This window comes from Mycteria americana, chromosome 14 (genome assembly GCF_035582795.1).
Source record: "Mycteria americana isolate JAX WOST 10 ecotype Jacksonville Zoo and Gardens chromosome 14, USCA_MyAme_1.0, whole genome shotgun sequence".
In the NCBI taxonomy this organism is placed as follows: domain Eukaryota; kingdom Metazoa; phylum Chordata; class Aves; order Ciconiiformes; family Ciconiidae; genus Mycteria; species Mycteria americana.
The window spans coordinates 696,928-715,899 of record NC_134378.1 but is presented as its reverse complement, the minus strand read 5'-3'; the positions used below and the strand labels follow the sequence as shown (position 1 = coordinate 715,899).

General features: G+C 49.9%; 2 protein-coding genes across 8 annotated transcripts in view; both read left to right on the top strand.

The window, feature by feature from the left end:
• The window catches only part of RBM12 (RNA binding motif protein 12), a 44,375-nt gene extending 38,163 nt beyond the window's left edge, over positions 1–6,212 (top strand). For all 7 annotated transcript variants that reach the window (XM_075517295.1, XM_075517302.1, XM_075517296.1 and 4 more), the window contains 5 exons: positions 458–512; positions 591–642; positions 2,044–2,177; positions 3,960–4,196; positions 4,996–6,212. In XM_075517295.1, coding sequence (XP_075373410.1) covers positions 458–512; positions 591–642; positions 2,044–2,177; positions 3,960–4,196; positions 4,996–5,109 — 592 coding nt within the window. In that variant the 3' untranslated portion in view covers positions 5,110–6,212. The remainder of the gene's footprint in view (positions 1–457; positions 513–590; positions 643–2,043; positions 2,178–3,959; positions 4,197–4,995) is intronic.
• A 4,122-nt stretch (positions 6,213–10,334) lies between these two features.
• The window catches only part of LOC142417029 (fer-1-like protein 4), a 39,292-nt gene continuing 30,654 nt past the window's right edge, over positions 10,335–18,972 (top strand). Inside the window, exons 1-9 of the mRNA XM_075517288.1 lie at positions 10,335–10,368; positions 11,155–11,243; positions 13,375–13,474; positions 15,810–15,901; positions 16,513–16,554; positions 16,665–16,826; positions 17,116–17,176; positions 18,514–18,645; positions 18,808–18,870. Coding sequence (XP_075373403.1) covers positions 11,188–11,243; positions 13,375–13,474; positions 15,810–15,901; positions 16,513–16,554; positions 16,665–16,826; positions 17,116–17,176; positions 18,514–18,645; positions 18,808–18,870 — 708 coding nt within the window. The 5' untranslated portion in view covers positions 10,335–10,368; positions 11,155–11,187. The remainder of the gene's footprint in view (positions 10,369–11,154; positions 11,244–13,374; positions 13,475–15,809; positions 15,902–16,512; positions 16,555–16,664; positions 16,827–17,115; positions 17,177–18,513; positions 18,646–18,807; positions 18,871–18,972) is intronic.

The window sequence follows — 18,972 nt, the reverse complement described above, 5'->3', positions numbered from 1 at the left end:
AGTGGCAGCCCTTCGTAATTTGGCATATTTGCTTGATTTGTCCTTCCAGGTCTGCCCTTTTATGGTCCTGGGCTACTCTGTAATGCTGCTTTAACTGGTTACTAATCCCTTGTTGCTGATGGTGCATTTCAAACATGAATGCCCTGTTTGATTCAATGGAAACATGTTTGTCAGCTCTGTCCTTTAGCCAGGCTGTGGTTGGGTTGGCTTTTCTCTTGCTACTTCGAAATCTGAGAGTCCTGTGGGGTGCTGCACTGAAAGAAATTCTGAAACTATCAAGCCTAAGCCTGTAACACTTGGGTAACTGGTGGCTGGCCATGGGGAGCTAGATGGTGTACCCATTCCTTGTGGCAGGAATTGAACCTTGGTCTCCAGCTGCTTTCTGGGAATGAAACAGAATAGTGAGTTACTAAAGAATTGCTCGTTCTCACTTCTTGTTGTTGCCCTTTCTCTCCAGGGACAAGCTGTTTCCTGCATTTGGGTTTGGAGCTCAGGTTCCTCCTAGCTGGCAGGTAGGGCCTTCACAATGCTGGGCAGTTGCTCTGTCCATGTCTGCATTCCTTAACTGTTTGTAATCTCCCCTTTCCTAGGTATCTCATGAGTTTGCTTTGAACTTCAACCCCAGCAACCCTTATTGTCAAGGTGAGGACACCTCTTCACTAATATTTCAGTGAGAGGGACAGATGTTTGAAGTGTTGTATTTCTTTCATAACTGGTGAAAAACAGATGCAGCACCAAGACATGCAGCAAACTAGGTTTACTCTCACCTGGATGCTGACAAGAGTGGGTGTGTGTGGATGCAGACTTCTGTGCAGTCTACGTAAGCTCTAGTGAAGGGGTCTAGATTTAATTTGATTGTTAGTCTGTGCTGAAGTTTTTGTTGCTGCAACTTGGTTACTTCTGGTATGTTATAGGTGGCAGTGGATTCAGATCAGCAGCGTGCCTGTGCTAGTCATGCTTCCAGAGCGACCGTCTGCTAGGGCTGTTAGGGACCGTGGTTACTTCATCAGCAATGCGTATATGTTTGAATGTTTTCTTTTAAAGGGTTGTCTTAAAAGCTTATTTTCTTTATAGCCATCTTCTTTAGTGGAGGTTGTTTCAGCTGTTTTTAATGGCTGCTCTCTAAGCTGGATTATGACCTTTTAGGACTAAGAACTCTGTCAGCATGCAGTGACACAGAATTGTTCTTGAACAAGCATTTTTAACTCAGGTCAGTTTTTCTCTCTGGTCTAAGGCCAACAAAAAATGGAATCTGAGATTCAGTGTTAAAATCCAAGCATTTCCTCGGTCAGTTCAGCATTGTCTGCCTCATAGGGATCTGTGTCTTTACCCTTTAAGGGTCCCTTTGTAGTAGTTTTGAGAGTTACTGCACTAAAACGTGCATGGTGGACAATGCAAGCAGCAGTGGCAAATGAAGCTACATTGATACAAGCAAGGAGCAGGCCAATTTAGATGGATCCACAGAAGAATATGCACCATTTAAAATCAGACTTCTTAAAAAATTTTGTTTAGTTAACCTGAGAAAAGCTTCTTGCATAGGAAAAACCTTAGGGATTGCTATTTCTGTTACAGAAATGTTTGAATCCTGAATCAGGGATCACTGTCTAACTTTCACGCAAGGAAAATAAAAAGTTACTCTTCCAGAGAGCTTCTGGCCTTGTTGTCTAATTAGTCTATAAGCAATTAAACAAGACAAATTGGATGACAAGGTAGAAAGAACAAAGTAAACGTAGTCATCAGTGTGCCTTCACTGGATTATTTTTCCTGCAACTTCCATGAGCTTTGTGATGTTAGAGGCACAAAGGGTAATGTGAAGAATGTACAATGGGGGAGAAATCTGCAAATCCTATCTCCGCAGATGTCCACTGGTTTCAGCCCTGTGCTTTGTATGTTTGCTGTTATTGTGCTGCTTATTTGTCCTTTAGGAGTTCACAGCTGTGTAAGAATTATTATCCTTTTGCTGTACTATTTAGTAATGCTTATAAAATAATTACTGGAGAAGTTGTGAGGCTCTTGTGGCAGCTTACTTTCCTTGTGTTACAGGTATCCAAGGAATAGTGGATGCCTACCGCCAGATCCTTCCTCAGATCCGACTCTATGGCCCAACCAATTTCTCTCCTATTATAAACCATGTGGCAAGGTTTGCAGCGCACTCAGCACAACAAGGGACTGCTTCAGTGAGTACATGTCCTTTCTGTGGATCTGCGTTGGGTTGATACTTACGTTTTCCATGTTCATGATGGGATAGAATGGAATGGTAAAGTGATGTTGTCTTCCTTCCTTAGGATCCCAAATTTGGTCCTCTCCTACCAGCCTACAGAGAGGCTGTTGGTACTCTCTTGGTACATACTGATATGAACCTGTACTTGGTAGACATTGACATTAGTTTCTGTTGCTCAGGTGATACTTATTTCTCCTTTTCACAGTCTGCTGCTGGTGTTGTACTTACTGTTGAAGTATACAGGGGTGCTGTGTTGGCTTTTAGACCAGTTGGACTCTGTCAGCAGTTGGCTCGCTCTAACCTCTCTTGCCAAGCTCCATCACCTGTGAGGAATGCATACAGTATAGAAGGGCCCTATATATTTTATTCCAAACAATTTTGCTCTCAAGAATGTACACAAAGACTGCCTCCAAGAAAAACGTCAGAGGGCGTGACTATCTGTCCCACCATGGTGGCATGCAGAATCACGATATCTAGAGGGCCAGATTAACAAAGGAGTCTGAGAACTGTTAAATCAGTATGCTAATTGCATTGCAGAGCATCTGTGCTGCTCTATAGCTGTGTTGCATATCTCATTTGTGTGCTTGCACGGCCACGACTGCTGTTAAAATTCAGCTTCATTTCTTTAAACTTAATTCCTATTGCTTAAGGATGAAGGGCTTGTATTTCCTGATAGATTTAACTGATTCCATTTTGACAGACCAATCAGAAGGAATTTTGATGTACACTCTGACACTTGCTTTATGGTCTAGCTGTGTCAGTATTTTTGGTGCTACTTATGTTTGTGTGTACATTGAATATATTTCCCATGCTTTGAGGTGCTTGGTTTAGGGAGATCCATTTCTTACATTTCTGAGGGTATTTTTTAGCCTTCCCAACACTTGGGGGAATCTTCTTATTTCTCTGTATGTGTTAAATATCTCTACTTTTTCTTACAGATGAAAAACTAACTATTTAAATAAAGAATCTGTCAGTAATGGGGTACAACCATAGTAACACTTGTGTTAACTGGATTTTGGAATTGGAAATTCAGTTTTCATTGTGTGTGTCTCATTTCTTATTTTCATTTTAAGTCCATAGATAGCTGCTATAAAACAGTGTTTGCTCATTTCAGAACCAGGTACTAAACCTTAGCCTCTGGAAAATGAAGGAAATTTTACACACTTTACCATGCTAAATGTGTTGGTTTGAGGTATTTTTTTCTTTCTAGAAAAGCTCCTGTATTCTTCTCCTCGTTATCTCTGGAGTATCTTTGTGTCGTGATATTTGTCACTGCTGTATTTTGAGATTTCTAATACTTATAATTTAAATTATTGGTAACTAAAAAATAAGGCTTTTTGAGTTACTCTCCAGGGGTATTTAATATTAAACTTTAGCCTTTTTGAGATGTCAGTGAGTAAAGCAGCACCCATCAGTGAATTTTGTATGGAGCTTTGTTGATTCAGTAGTACTTTGCTCATCTCTAGTACTTTCTGCCAATTGGTGTAATTGTTCTTTCTAAATTGAATTTAAGCCTCTATCTTTTTTCTACTACAGAGGAAATCTGAAGTGCACAATGAAAGGTGTTAGGCATATGGAAAAAATGGGAATAAACATAAGTTTCTTTAATGTTCTGGTTTTGTCTTATCCACAGCACCATGTGACTTCTTTCTTAGAGTATGAAATTGCTCCATTTGCCTTCAGTTATGTGAGCTTTGGTGTTGAACTCCCTAACTGAGTGCTTTCTAATGTTTTTCAGCAATATTTTATCTTGCTGATCATCACAGATGGAGAGATCACTGATCTGGACCAAACTAGGCAAGCAATTGTTAATGCCTCTAAGCTGCCGATGTCCATCATTATTGTTGGAGTTGGTGAAGCTGATTTCAAAGCAATGGAGTTCCTTGATGGAGACAATGGTGTCCTGAAGTCCCTGACAGGAGAGCCAGCTGCACGAGACATTGTCCAGTTTGTGCCTTTCCGACAGTTAAAAAATGTAAGTTGTCTTCAACTTCAGAAGAGTCCTGGTGCTAATATATATGCAGTTACTACATCTAAAAAATGAGCATGGATCTAGACAAGGCAGCAAGCTGCATGCTCAAAGTGCTGTCCAAGCTGCTTGTTCCCAGTGAGAGTAGAGATGTTTGCTTCTGTGTTCAAAACTGTGTGCCTTGTCGCAGCTCTTTTGCAGCTTTTCTTAAAGGGCTCTCATTGTATCATTGATTTAGTATGCTATCTCTTGGCTATTGCAGAGTTAAAGGAGTAAAGGAGATGTTTTCTCTCCTGGGATGCAAACATCAGGCAAGGAACTGAGATCATATTGTCAGTCTCTGATGTTGGGTCCCATGAGTGATTTAAGATGAGATACGTCTTCCTTGCTGTTGAAAGCAGTCCTGTCATTCCCCAGCTCCTCCCTACTTCCACTGTTGGCACTAGCATTCATGCACGTTGCACAGTGAATTGGGTTGAGGAGTGGAGTAAAATGAAAACCCCAAATAAGAGAGGTTGCTAGTGGCTGGGGCAGTTTCCTACCCAGATCAGGGCCATATAAAGGCTGTGTGAGCCTGGGCTTGAGCTGGGAGCGGTGCAGGGGTGGGAACAAGTGATTTTCATCAGCAGTGCTTACTGAGACTGACTGGAAGTGCTCCTAAAACTGCAGCAAGGAACTCTTGAAACAGGGAGTAAGATGTGGCAGGTGGGGGGCTACACTCTGAATCTGTAAGAGAGTTTGTCACTGAGCTGATAAATTGTTTCTCTGCAGTATTTCTGATTTATTCTCCCTGTTCTCCTTGCAGGCTCCCTGGGAAGCTCTTTCCCAGATGGTTCTGGCTGAAGTGCCTAAGCAGCTGGTGTCGTACTATAAATGGCAGGGATGGCCACCTGTGAAATCGCTGGAAATAAAGATGTAGATTGCAGCCTGACCCTGGCCACCTCTGTCACTGGGGTGAAGAGAGTTGTCTGCACCCACACTCTCCCTTGCACACTGTGGGTGCTCAGTGCCTTGAGATTTTACCATTCACACTAATTCTCTTATCTGCTTGTGCTCTGTATCTTTGATCTTTCCTGTTCCTAATTGGATGAAATGTAAATACAGTAAAAACACAACTGCTGGCAGTTTTTGTCAGAGAAAAATAGACCTTGTTGGTTTTCCACCTTGCAACAGTGACACATCATACCATGCATCATTGCTTGATATGGCCCGTCCGCTGCTTGGTATCAGTGTGGGCATGTGCACTGAGCTGCTCACGCCGCACTGCTTCAATGCTGAGTTTGGTAGGAGAAATACTGCAGTCTTGTTTACTGTAATGATACTTATCATGTGTTCCTTGATAGGTTTGTTTTTTTTTTTTTTTTTCTTCTGTCAAGCTGCCCTGGGAATGGGGACCCTTCTCTACTGGTTGGAATCAAAGTCTGTTGGTTGGATGCCTGAGGTAGTTCCTGTTGTGCCTTCCTAAAGTGCCAGTATATTTTTATATGTAGAGGTTTATTTTTAAATTTCAGTGACCATACTTCACTTCTTTTAGATCACATTTTTCTATTAGCAAAAATTGCTTCTGTGATGGCCTCTTGCTTGGAGCCATTGGTGCAATTTAAGAACACTGCACTTTGCTTATTTGTGGGGGGATTAATGAGGATTAATCATCAATTAATTGGGGGGTGGTGTGGGATTAATGAGTCACATTAATGTGACTTTCAAAATCCAGAAACTGGAAACACTGAAATAAAGATCCTGTGAGTGATTTCTTTGTGTCACAGAAGTTACAAAATGAAGAAGTAACTATCTGTGGAACTCCAAAGAGGTGCTTCCGTGTCCTCAGAAGTGTGGAAGTGTGTGTTATGTGGTCTGGGGACTTATAGAAGAAGCACATGATAGCAAAGCACAATTGTTTTGAGAGATGCGAGTTGATAGTTCATCTCAAAATAGAGATAAAGGAACTTGGGCTTGTCATTGCACTACAAGTGGTCATCGCTTTCAGTTTCATAAATAAATAATCTGCTTTGACCTAGATAACATGTCTGGACTTTTACTTCCTTTCTGGGCTTTTCCTTTTGTTTTCCAGCAGTGTGGATGTTTTGGTTTATGCAAGGTCTTTGCTACAATACTAGCCTGGTGGTGATTCAGCGTCTGAGTTGAGTAGCCTAGGTTGAGTGTGATCAGCTGCAAAAGCAGAGCAAGTTGTCCATCATCATTAGATTTGTTAGACTGCTGAATGTATATCCTGCAGCCCTGTCCTGCAGTAAGATGAGCTGTTTCTTTACTGTGAAATTATGAAAGAATTTGTTCTACCAGGTAAACCAGGAAATGGTGAGAATACATTGGAATACTGCTGTGGTGATTCAGGCTATGACACTGGTAGGTTACAAACCTGTGTGAAAACAGAACCTGGGTTTGAATCTACATCCTCAACTAGACTAGTTGTTCTGGAGGGTATCTGCCACAAACTAGTACGTAGCTTGTGTTTGAAGGGCTGTGGGTCTAGGACCACTGCTGAGCAAAGATGAATTTGTGCTAGTTTTTTATTCAAACGTAGTTTTGACCACAAAGTGTTCTCCCAGGTTCCACAGGCAGCAGCCAGCTTCCTCTACAGAAAGCTGGGCTGTCTCTCCTGAAATACTCCATCATCTAGCCTGCAGCACCCAATTTTCTTGCACTTATTTAGGTTCTTAAAGGAAACCAAGCAACCTCTCTTCTTGAGTAGCTGCCTAAACTAATGTGTTACAGGTGTGGAAGAGAGGGAGGAAAACTGCCAAGTCTTCTCTGAGAAACTGCACTGTGGTTGAGAGCATCCTTTACTCATGTTTTCAGCTGCTTACAACCTGTGGGCAGAGCTCTCCTTCCCTGTATTATGCATGCAAGCAAACCTAAGGCTGTTTTTTTGTGTACGCGTGTGCATTGTATCTTTTTTTTTCTTTTTAATAAAGTGTTCTTTAAAGGATATTTACAGCAGTAGTTCTGAAGGCTCACTAATCCCTTGTTTGACCCAAGAAATACTGGTGGCAGTGTGTAGTGCTTGGCTTCAGTGAATGGTTTCTTTGGTAAGACTTCAGAAGCACGTTGGGACTTTCCTTTGCTTCAGCCTTGAGGGGCAGAAGATGAGCTCTGAGACAGCAGAATGCGTAATGGGAAATCCATTTCACCTCTCCTTTTTAAACCTCTGCCAGTTCCCACTCAAAAGGAAGAGAGTGAATCCTCTGTCTCTCTGCACTGGCTATGAGGAGTGGAGTCACTGTTCTGCAGCTAGCTGAGGTTTCGCGAGGTGCTGGACTCACTGATCCTTCCCTGTTTTGGGGAGGAAGAGGCCAAGACGTGGTAGAGGCAGGTCTGAGGAAGTTCTTCCCCCTGTGGGAGCAGAGGAGAATTTGGAGGACATGCTGTTTACCCACAGGTAAGTGGCTGAAATGTGAATGAGCAAGGGGACCCAAGTCCCGTGGTTGTCACTTGAGAACAAGAGCTGCACGAGTGTGGGCCCAGGTGAAAAGTCATGGGAGTGTCAAGCTTGGAAGCTGCTGAACTGCGATGGCACAGTTTTGCCTGTTTTCTCTCATTCTTTACTCCCCCCAGGGCTCCTGGTTTTAGAAGCAGTGGAGATGGCTGCTGGGCATCTTTGGTGAGAGGCTGGGAGGTATGTCTCCTGCCTTGTGCCGCCCTGGGTGTAGCTGGAATGCAGATTTACAGCATGGTTGTCGCTTTAGGTATTGTCGCTTTAGGTAGACGAGAGCTCAGGTTTTGAGCTTGGGTTTTCTTCCTCAGGAGAATGTGCTGTTCTCTCCTGATGCCGGTGCGTGCTCTCCATCATCCTGGATCTCACTCTCACTTTATCTCCATGATAAGCACAGGGAACACCCCAGAAGTCTCTTTACCCTGGCCTTGGCCGAGATTGGGCAAGCACCCGTGTACTTGCGGTCCCCAAAGGTATTTCAGCATCAGGGCTTTGTATAAATCAAAAGCTATTGCACGTGGGAGCTCATCAGGGAGGGTTCCTCTTGCTTCTAGGGCACCTGGCAATAAATACTGGTGACGTTTCATGCCAGACTGTGCCATGCTACCTGACAGAGCTCCCTCCTCTATGGAAGATAATGCTCCATCCCCCTTTGCCCAGACAGCTTGTTGGGCTAAGGGCCCTATTTTGGGGTCTAAAATGTTTGGTTCCCCCAGGGACTGTTTCACCAAAACTGAGGCACCGTCTTCAGATGAATGCAAGTGATAAGACCACTCCAGGTGTTTGAGGAAGCCACACAAACTCCACTGGGACATGATGGCTTTTGATCAGCTTTTTAGCAAATACTGGGTCCACCCATCAGCAGCACACTTTGGTGGTCTGAATGTCTCATTAAACAGCCTAAATTGCCCCCCTTGCCCCCTCCAGCCATGACTGGGTGTGGGGTCAGTGCACTGAGCTTTCTGTGCTGCCCTGAGCTGATCCGCTCCCTCACAAAAGTCGTGCCAGCCTGCTACGTTTTGTTGCTGCACTGTGAAGTGGTATCCTCCCCACCGTGGCTTGTTTCCACCGCCAAGGTGCTGCTTCCCTGGTGCTCCAGGAAGCTCTTGGGTAAGAGGGAGATAAAGGGAATAAGTGCAGGGCTTGCTTCAAAGCAGCCTGGCATTGCACAGGCATGATTCACTCCTTGGTGTTTGCAGAGCAGGATTAGCTACCCTGGCCTGTTGCAAGGAGCCCTGTATGGTGTGTGTGGATGCAGATGTTTGGTGCTGGGCGCTGAATGAAAGCGCCAGACCCGCGGGAGGAAGAAATGCTTTCCAAATCCTGCTGAGCTCATGATAGTACGATCACTTTAATCTGGCCTAAATCTGTGCTCCAGAAGTGCTCCAGCATCTCTCGTTTACCAGTTCTTGTGCAGGTGCAATGAGCTGGATCAGGCCAAGCCGGTGAGTACAGCTGTGAGCACAGCTGGCTCCTGGCATGATGTGCCCCAGGTCTCCCTCCTGCACCCTCCCTGCTGCGAGGGCCTGGTGCCAGCTCCTGCGTAGCAGCTGGAGCTCCTACCTTGCCGTCTATGGATTTCAATGCTTGTCTCTGTCCTGTAGAGAGCTGGCACCCGGGCTGCAGCCTCTGTCCCCAGGAAGTGCTCTGGTGTCCCGCCTACACCAACTTGGCTCCTCTGGTCCCTTTCGTTGCTCCTGTGTGGGGTAGGCGGGAGGTGAGCGGGGGCTGCTGAGCACATGCTGCTCCGAGCGCAGTTTCCTCGTGTCAGGGGAGCCCAACCCTCCTAAGCAGAGGGCCATAAGCCGGCCCAGCCGGTTTCCCTTCCCCACCCTCCCTCTATTTGCTTTGGAGGGTTTTAACCACAGAAGCTGTGATTTTGTCCTGGAGAAGCCGCGGGGCTGGGAGAGAGCTGAGCTGGGCTCCGGTACTCACTGCAGCGCTCAGGCCGGCATCCTGTAGTCCCAATTTTGGAAGCCCCTGTCCCCCAGGCATCAGGCCTGCCCTGAAGCGTGACAGCCTCCGCTGGGGGCTTTTCCCTTCTCCTTCCTTCCCCAGCCCTGGAAAGGGAGAGCGCCCACCGCTGGGCTCCCTGGCTCCAGCATCAGTGCTGCCCCAGGGCCTGCCGGGACGCCGTCGGGGTCTGGCCGCTGCAGGGCACAGGACAGACAACTGCGAAGAGCCTCCCTGAGCCCCCCGTGGCCGAGTGCTCCCCTCTGCCCGGCCGGGCCGTGGCCCCGGGGGGGCTCGGGCCGGTGGCCCCGCAGGGGCCATCCCCCGGTGCTCCAGGGCTGAGGAAGACGGAGCGGGCGGGGCTGCCCCCCGCTCCCCCTTGTCTTTCCGCGGGGGCGCCGGGGCGGGGAGCGGGCGGCCGAACCGGCGGGCGAGTCGGGGCTGAGTCACGCCGGGCGGAGCGGGGCCGAGCGGGGCAGCGCTGCCCGCCGCCGGCTCCATGGCGCTCAGCGTCGGCGTCCGGCGCCTCTCCCGGCTGCCGGGCCGCGGCGAGCGGCAGGTGCAGCTCAGCTTCCGAGGTGGGCCCCGGCCACGCTGGGTGGGAGGGAGGGAGGGAAGGAGGGTCGGGGTCTGCCTTCCCCGCGGCGGGCGGGTGAGCAGGGCCGGTCCGGGCCGTGCTGCCCCGCCGGCACCTCACGCCTCCCCTCTCGTTCCCAAGGCTTCACCCAGAAGACGAGGAAGATCCGCTGCGGCCCGGAGGCCGTCTTCGGGGAGGTGAGGGCAAACCGGCGGGGCGTGCGGAGCACCGGGGCTCCTCCGCAGGTGTCGTCTATGGGACAGGGATGGGACACGGCAGCGTCTCGGTCGATGCCTCGTGGGGCAGGGGGGGTAACGGGGGAAGCAGGGACGGGGGTGGGCCGGGAAGCGTTCCTCCTAGCGCCCATCTTCACCATCACGTCCCTGAAACCTGTAAAAGCCCGGCTATACCGGGCTGGTGGGTGGTTCCCGTCGCTCGTTTACCGTCCCGTCCGGATGCCTCTGCCCCGCCTGGGGAAAGGAGAGAAGGATTGGGGGGCAGGAGGGACCATTCTTACTTGCCAGCCGCAAGGCAGCCGGCCAGTTTGGGTGTCAGGTGAATCGCAGCCTCAGGGCGCAGCTTTGTGATGTGCCTGAGCCTGATGGCTCCCTGCCCTGGGTGATCTCTTCTCCCCAAGTACCTCTGTACCTTCCCATGCCCCATCTCACCCCACAACCTGCTAGCTCAGGGACCTCAACAGGCACAAGCATCCTCCTTTTGCCAGGGTGATGATGCTCTGGCTTCTTCAGCATCTGACCTGTGGCTCTGTGCTGCTGGAGGGACTCTCACTCCCTTCCCTATCCTTCCTCCATTCTCAGCTGCTGGGTCTGCCCTGGCCAGCAGGAAAGTAACTTCCCACCGCAGCAGCTTTTTGTCATGCTCGTTGGTTCAGTCACCTTGCAGAGGAGACCAACCAGCTATCAAACAAGGGAAAGTGTAGCTGGGAATGAATTGTCATCTCTTCCTGCTCTGTTTGTTTGTAGCTCTTTTGCTGGCCTCACTATGGGAAGCTTGTCATGGGAGAGATGCTGTCCATTAAGGTTTACAACTGCAGCAAGGTTTTCAGTAACAGGTAGGTCCTTTGGTTGTTGGAGTGACCAGCAGAGGTGGGGGAGGAGACATACTGGGCTTTACATTTTCTACTGGGAGTAGAAAATATTTATTGGAAATTTGATGGAAGGAAGATGAGCAGGATACAAGTTATAGAAGAGGGATGGAGCTGCTTGTTCTGGTGGGGCAGCAGTGCTGTATATATTAAGTTAAGTGAGGGGAATGATTTAGTTGTGCCAGCAGTAACAAAGACTACCTAAGGATCCAGATCAGACCCCCAGGTGCGACAAAGGTAAAATAGGGCCCTAAAAAATAGAGCTACAAGGGCAGGACTTGCAGCAGAGTGGGGACCTGCTCTCACCCACGTGAGACCATGGGTGAGATCCACATGGTGACTGTGACCATGCTGCACCCAAATTCAACATGTCTATCAGCGGGGAAAAGCTGTGAGCCTGTGGTAGTGTTGTTCAACCTTTAAAAAAAGACAGCAATTTAAATGGTAAAGGATCAGCTGGAATTTAAAATGTTTCTAGGTGGTACAGACACAATAACATGAACTCAGCAGCTATTCCAGCAGTTGTAAAACACTTCAGGGAAACCCAAGAGTAGAGGTGACAGATTGAGCAGGGGTGGTACAGCAAGCAAGGGAGCAGAGGCATGTCTTTCCAGGACATGTGAAACACGAGGATGCAGGGAAGGGTGCTAGCTCTGATAAGCAAAATGTAAGAACTGAAGGGAAATCAATAGGAACAACTCTCTAGAGGTAGCTAATAATACAAACTTTTTCAAAGCCATCACAAGCCTGCCAGAGGGGGTGTGGAGGAAACAGATGAGTACAGCACATGCGAGACACTTAAAGATAAAGCCAGAGCAGAAAATGTGGTTGAACTTAGTGTCACTGTTTACTGGATACTTTCCTTGTGGGAGCTGGATCAGACGAATTGTCTCTGACTGAAATGTCAACAGAAATGGCTATAGGACAAATAGATAAAAGAAACAGTAACATATCGCCAGGACCTGATGGCACTGAGCAAAGAAGTCCAATAGGAAATGGCTGGACTGGCACTGGCAGCATCTATCCACACACCTCCACTGCTGGGGAGCAGAGTAATGGCAGGTGACAAGACGTTACAGTTTAAAAGCAGTTGGTCAGCGCACTGGGATGATCAAAAATAAACGAAAGAGAGTGTGGAAGGACAGAAGGGAAAAATTTGTTATGTTGCTGTATTGATCTGTGGTTTCTGGACTTCTGCATGTGCAGCCTTTCTGTGGTGGCAGCACCGAGCTGGAAAAGCTGGAGAGGAGGGGGATGAGCAGAGAGACTCCTTCCTTGGGGGTAGGAGACTAGACAGGCTCTGTGTCTTGGAGAAGAGGGAGGTGAGAGGGGATACGAGAGATCAGCAGCTCGCAGCTGAAATAGAGATGACTGGGGAATGATTCCTCCTGTCTCAGTCCTGGGCGGGCACTGAAATGCTCCGATGGTGGTTTCCAGCAGGCAGCAGGAAGCTCTGCTTCACACGGGGCTTAGCTCAGCTGCCAGCAGAGCTGCCGAGGGGAGATGGAGGCCAACAAACAGGCTCCAGACAGCAGCAACACAAGGTGGGGTTAGGAGTGGCTGAATGCCACTTGCAGGGAGCCAGATGACCCTTCTCCAGGGAGAAGCCCCTTTGGAGTAGGTAAATTTTGGCCTGACTTGCTGCAAACATTCCTGCGGCCATGGCTTTATGTCCTATTTCTGTATTTCCTTGTGTGGAGCCTCTGCTTCCCAGTTTTGTCTGGGAAGAGCTACCCCAGCTCTGCCGGTTGCCCAAACACAGACTGGCTCCCATGAAGCCCAGCTCTGCTGAAGGGGAGAGCTCCCTCACACTCAGTGGGACTGGATTTGCACAAGCCTTTAACAGTAGATGGCAGCTCGGTTGCAAGCAGCTGCCTGGGCATGACAGGGATGGAGGCACGACCTGCTGCAGGGTCAGTGGGTCTTGGGTATTTTGGCTGCCAGACTCCCTATGGAAAGTGCTGCCGCAGTTCACTGCCTTCACCGCAGCTCGGAGGGGCTGTGAGGAGGAGAGCGGAGATCCTGGTACTGTCTTCCCCCAGGATGTAGGTACTAATGCTACACACAGTAATTGCTGCAGCCCCTGGTTTTGTTCCAGACTTCTCGGTACCCTTGTCCTCAGCCTTCAGCACCTGATGACGTCCGGGAGGCTGATCCTCCGGGAGGCCCTCGTTGACAGGAACCACAGAGTCACCGGTGTAAGTCCTCCATGGGCGGCCTGGCCATCGGCAATCAGGAAGGCTTTGTGGGAAGCCTTGTGTGGCGCTTCCCAGGTGGATTTGCGGCTGAGGGGGAGTCCAAGGTGCTGCTTTGAGCCTGGGAGTGCTGTGGTGTTTTGTGCCCTCTCTGTGCAGGGGTGCAGCTACTTCACACCCATCAAGTGGTTCTAGCAGCATCCATAAGTGTGTGGAGTGGGCTGGGGGCCCTGGAGACCTGCCGAAGGCCTGGATGAGCAGAGGGAGGCTTAGTAAAACCTTCCTGGGTCTGGGTGATGGATGTAGGAGGTGGTATTTCATCTGCTTCCTGCACCACGCAGTGCATGGGCATGGGCTGCTGCAGGGTACAAAGCAGAGGGTAGCTGACGAGTGGGGCTGATGGTGGCAGGGTGCCTTGGGATCCCCAGTGAGCTTTTGGGTTAAACACCAGGGCTAACCGGATGGCTTAACCAGGGGCAGTATGAGCGGTTAAACACCAGTGCTAACTGGATGGTCCAGGGCAGCACGAGCGGCTCTGATGCCTGCCTGCCCCTCTGCTCTGCTCTGTCAGTCCCGCTCCCCTCGTGCCCTGGTGCCAGGGCTCACTGGGCCCTTTGTGCAGGTGGAAAATGAATGTGACCCAAAAATGAACTGTTTCCTGCCAGCTGGGCGTGCAGGCGTGGTTCAGCGAGTGCTGGACAACCAGGGCTCCGTGCCAGGGCTGCGGGCAGGGCCAGGAGGAGGAGAGGCGGATGCGGACAGCCCTGCAATGTGCTGCACCCCTGTTTGCCTTTCCCACGGGCAACCTGACTCACCCCCGCGGTAGCACATGGGATGCAGCTCTGTGGCCACCAGACCACGAGCCTGAGTGGCACAGGCACAGCTTTCCCATGTTGCTGAGCTGGCTGGGTCAGGGAGCAGGTCCAGGTGGAAGCTGAGCATTTCCAGGATGATTTTTAGCCCTATACAGCTCACTGCGTAAACGTTTGTGCCAGCAAAGGGACAAGGACTAGGCCGACCCTTCGGCAGCACTCCATGCTGGCGCTCCGTTGAGTGGACTGAGCTAGGGGCACTTACACCGCTGTAAGGTCAGAGCTGCTCTGCAGCCCAACCCTTTGCCCCTGACTGTCTCTTCCCTTGTGCTAACAGCAGCACTCATGCTGATGAGCCGCTCCAACCAAAAACCAACCGCATTCGGTTGGCTGATGAGCCGCTCCAACCCAATAACCCTGGCTGCGCAAGGGCTGCAGGGGACAGAAGTAGGGCAGGCAAGACTGGATGCCCAAGAGCAGCCTGAGACCCTCTTCCTCAGCTCAGCTGGGAAGAGACACGTCCCCAAGGGAGAGAGGCTGTTTCAACCGCTGCTCCTTTAGCAAAGTGGAAACAAAGCTGTTCCTGCTATTCCAAGTCCCGTTCTTCTCTGGGACCTGAGTTATTTGCACCCCTTTTTTCTCCTGGTGGTTTGAAAGGTTTTTTTCAGAGCCTCAGCTATGCACCCAGCTTTATCGCAGGCTTCTGCATCCATCCAGCCTTTGCTGCTGCCTTTCCCAGCCACTGTACTACTGCTTTCTTGGGCTGTATTTCTCCTCCCAGAAATGTGTTTTCCAGGGTCTGAGCTATGAACCCAGCTTGTACATCCTTTTCAGCCTACTGAGAAGTGACCTCCTCCGCAGCTGTGATTTTGGCCTCCGCTGGGAAATTCTTGTACGTTTGTGTTGGTTTGAGATCAGCTGGTCACCTGCAGACCAAGCGTTTTCAGACCCATGCTGGCTGTGCCAATACCAAACATGCCCCATACTTCTCTGGCCGTCCTTCTTCATCACTGACACTAAGTCAATATCTCTTGTGATGCAGACTCTGGGTGTGCTTATGGCTTCTGTGGTGTTTTAAACCAAGCTGTCATGCCTGGGGATGCTCTGCCAGCTGTCTCATGCCTCCCACAGAGAGACCACTCCAAACTCCTGCACGTTTGTTTGCTCTGCTGCAGGGCTCTCCCCACTTTCCTTGTCAAAAGTGCTCTGAGATGGCTCTCAGTGGCCTCTACATGGTATATTTTAGATTTGGAAACTTGAGCCAGCTTTTATTCAGTGAATCCTGGAGTCTGGGAAGCTGTAGGGGAGGGAGTTTGGTTAACTCTACCTTGTTGATGCAGGTAGGCAAGGAGAGTCTGGTACAAATAGGCTTCTTGTGGGGTTGTGACCCCCTTCCTTCCTCTTCTTTCCACCAGCATCTCACTTCTTTTTTTTTCCTTCCACGCTCCCCTTCCCCTTTTCTGTGACATTTCTGCAGTTGTTTTGTGGCTGCCAAGCTCTCAGGCAGTTTCATTTTCTGTTTGTAGATCTATATTGAGTTGGATTTGCGCTACCAGCCTCCAGATGGCTCAGCTGGGACCTGGGTTGAAGAGGACTTTGTCTATCAGATGAAAGACAGGTACTGAAATCCTGGGAGGAGCAAATTTCCAGGCAGCTTGTACAGCTGCCTTTGCCAATGGCAGCCTTTGGGATGCAATCCAGCCTCATTTACTCTTCACCTCTGGCCAGGTTGATGCATCTCTCCTCTACAGCGGCAATAAGTGAGCAGGGCTCTTGGAGAGAAAAATACCTTGTCTTCACAAAAAGCCTGTGACTGCAACAACCCACTGCACCCTGGGAGTCCTTTTGGACTCAAGAGCATTTCTGCAGCCTTTCTGGCTGACGGGAGCAAGATACTGTGGTTGCAAAGTTGCAGAGAGCATGGCTTTGGACTGTAGCAACCCCAGGCACCCTGCACACAGGTGGTGCCCAAAGCCAGGGTAGATGTGGGTGTCTGGGCGGACAGGATGGCAGGCAGCAGCAAGGTCTGGGGAGTGTCACTTCTGGAGTGCCAGAGGCAAAGCGGCAAGGCACACGGGGTGGACAGTGGAAAAGCATCGCTTAGGAGGACGCTCGTATCCCTGCCAAGAGCCAAGCAGGAGTATAGCTGTGGCTCTGTTACTTACATGCATCAGTGAACAGCCGCAATGCACTGTTTTTTTTTCAGCAAGGCATCTGCTTTTCTTACAGTTTGGAGTTAATCATCCACAATCCTGGATTTGAGGAGCTGGAGTAAGTCACCCTACTTGAGTGTATCAGCTCACCCTCCTGGGTGGAGAGGAGGGCACAACCCACTCATCAGGGCTGATGATGCAGTGCGTGACGTGGTGGGGGGTTTGCAGGGCAGCCGAGGGGCCGAGAGCGAGCGAACTGGACAGGAGGGCCGCCGCACTGGGCAGGAAGCTGGCCAAAGGCCTGGAGACTGATGAGGAAGAGGAGGAAGAAGATTTCTATGATGTGTCTGAAATGGAGGTCTCAAGCATTGTCTTCAGCCCTGTGAAGAGGTGTCCATGGCATGCTCTTCTCTCTTGCCCCTGCTTGGGCCCTGGGGTGGAAAGTGCCAGCTCATGGGGTGATTTCTGGGGCAATCTTGCATCTCTTGGCATTCTGCTTCTGCAAAATGTCAGAAACCTTCAATCTCCAATGGCCCCAAACAGGGACTGTTGGGGATTTGCTTGTTCCCAGGGCAAGGAGCCATTATTTGCCAGGGTTTCTGTTGCTTCCCTTGCTGGGGGCTTGCTCGGGTCCACGTAGATGAAGAGACCTGCTCACCCGGGTTGTTTTTCTGTGCAGCCGCTCCAGACTTTGCTCCGCACGGGACCTCTTTGCCACCCCAACCCCACAGAGCTTCCAGGTACTGCAGTGTTGTGTGTGTGTCCCTGCAGCTGCCTCTGGCCCCGCAGCTGGTCCCTCGCTGCCTTGTTGCAGGCCCGGGCTTCTCCAATTGCCACATACCCCTGCAAGGCCTCTAGCACGAAGGTGCCTTCTTGATTTGGGTGGCTTCCCTGGGCAAGGTGTGAGATTCCCTGAACAGACTGCATCCATGAGTGCTGGCTCCAACATCAGCCAGCCTAGAGCAGAATTTCTTTTTGGGCCATGTAGTTAGCTATGTACAGGAGAAGGGAATCAGCCTGACAGCCATGTGCGCCACTGCAAAACACTGCCTGAGCAGAGCTTCAGAGAGCACCCAGGCAGGGCTGGTGCCTGCCAGCTTGCCCAGGGCCTTGCCTGAGCCCCCAGGGACATCTGTGGGACATGGCTGGAGGTGGAGGGCTGCTGCAGGGGCTTTCTTGGAGATGCTGGGAGGCTGGTATGAAGCTGTGGCTCTGGCCGATGCTCTGACATCAGGTTTATTTGAAACCACTGTGAAGTTTGGAAAAGGAGTTCAGTCCCATCTTTTGCCCTGCAGATTTCAGGGCAGGTCTCCCAGCCTGGCTATGGATTTAAATCCTTCCCTGGTTCTAAGTAAACGTGGACTCACATTTGGGTCTCCTGCTTTTCAGGGCTGGCTCTTATCCACCAAGCAGGAAGCTTTTGTGGGGGTGGAATTTCCTACCATCCTTTTCTTGAAGCTACTATTCTTCACCTTAACAACTGCCTAGTTAGGTAGAGCAAATGTGAGAACACTTCTGCCATGTCTTAGACCCGTAACCAGTTGCAGCAAATCAGGCAGTCACATTCCAGTCTTTCCCATGGTGTCCATCTCAGCAGGATTCAGAGAAGTATAGACAGAAGACACAAAGAGCATCTTGTCCAAGATGGTCTGTGGACCCCACTATGTGGGAGGAGTGGGTTTGCATCACCTTGGGATCAGGAACTGAACGGGGACAGTGCTGCTCAGGGGACAGTGCCGCTGGGGAGGCCGCTCTTGTCAAAGGTGCTGGAGATTTAACACTTCATTTCCTTGCTTGTCTGAAAGAACCAAATATCTCAAATACCATTTTGGTTTGTCCTGGCCATAGCAGATTTCAGGAGCCATGCTCTTGCCTGCCCTGAGTGTCCACCCCTGCGGCAAGAGGGTCCTGCACATTTGCGTACTGGTATTGCTGAAACAAGCTCAAGATGCAGCTGGAAATGAGGAGAATGCTGATCCGAGGGTTTTCTCCCACAGATGGGATGTTTTCTCCCGCAGGTGACCTTTAAAAGGTCCCTTCCAACCTAAACTATGTTATGGTTCTATGATTTTCTCAGGTTGGGATTAATATCATTGAAGCGCAGAAGCTGGTGGGGGTGAACATTAACCCCTTTGTGGTAGTCAAGGTTGGAGAGGAGAAGAGGCACACGGCAACACAGAAGTCAACAAACTGCCCCTTCTACAATGAAGTATGTGATACGGACAGAGGCTCTGTCCTTGCCCCACTGGTGTCCCAAGTGGCTGGGGCCATCCTTGCAGGGGATGCTTGGGATGCAGCTGCTCTCAGGCAGAGGTGCTTGTGGGGCCATGTTGGGAGCCCAGGGCTCAGCTGTGTTGTTCTTCTCTTTCAGTATTTTTTGTTTGAATTCCATGAGCCAAGGGACATTTTATTCCACAAACTCATAGAGATCTCGGTAAGTATGTCTTCTTCTTTACCCTCTGCTGGTAACTGGTACAGCCTGATGGTTGTGTGTGTGGACGCTGAGAGTGATGGGCAAAGCAAGGGTACCAGTACC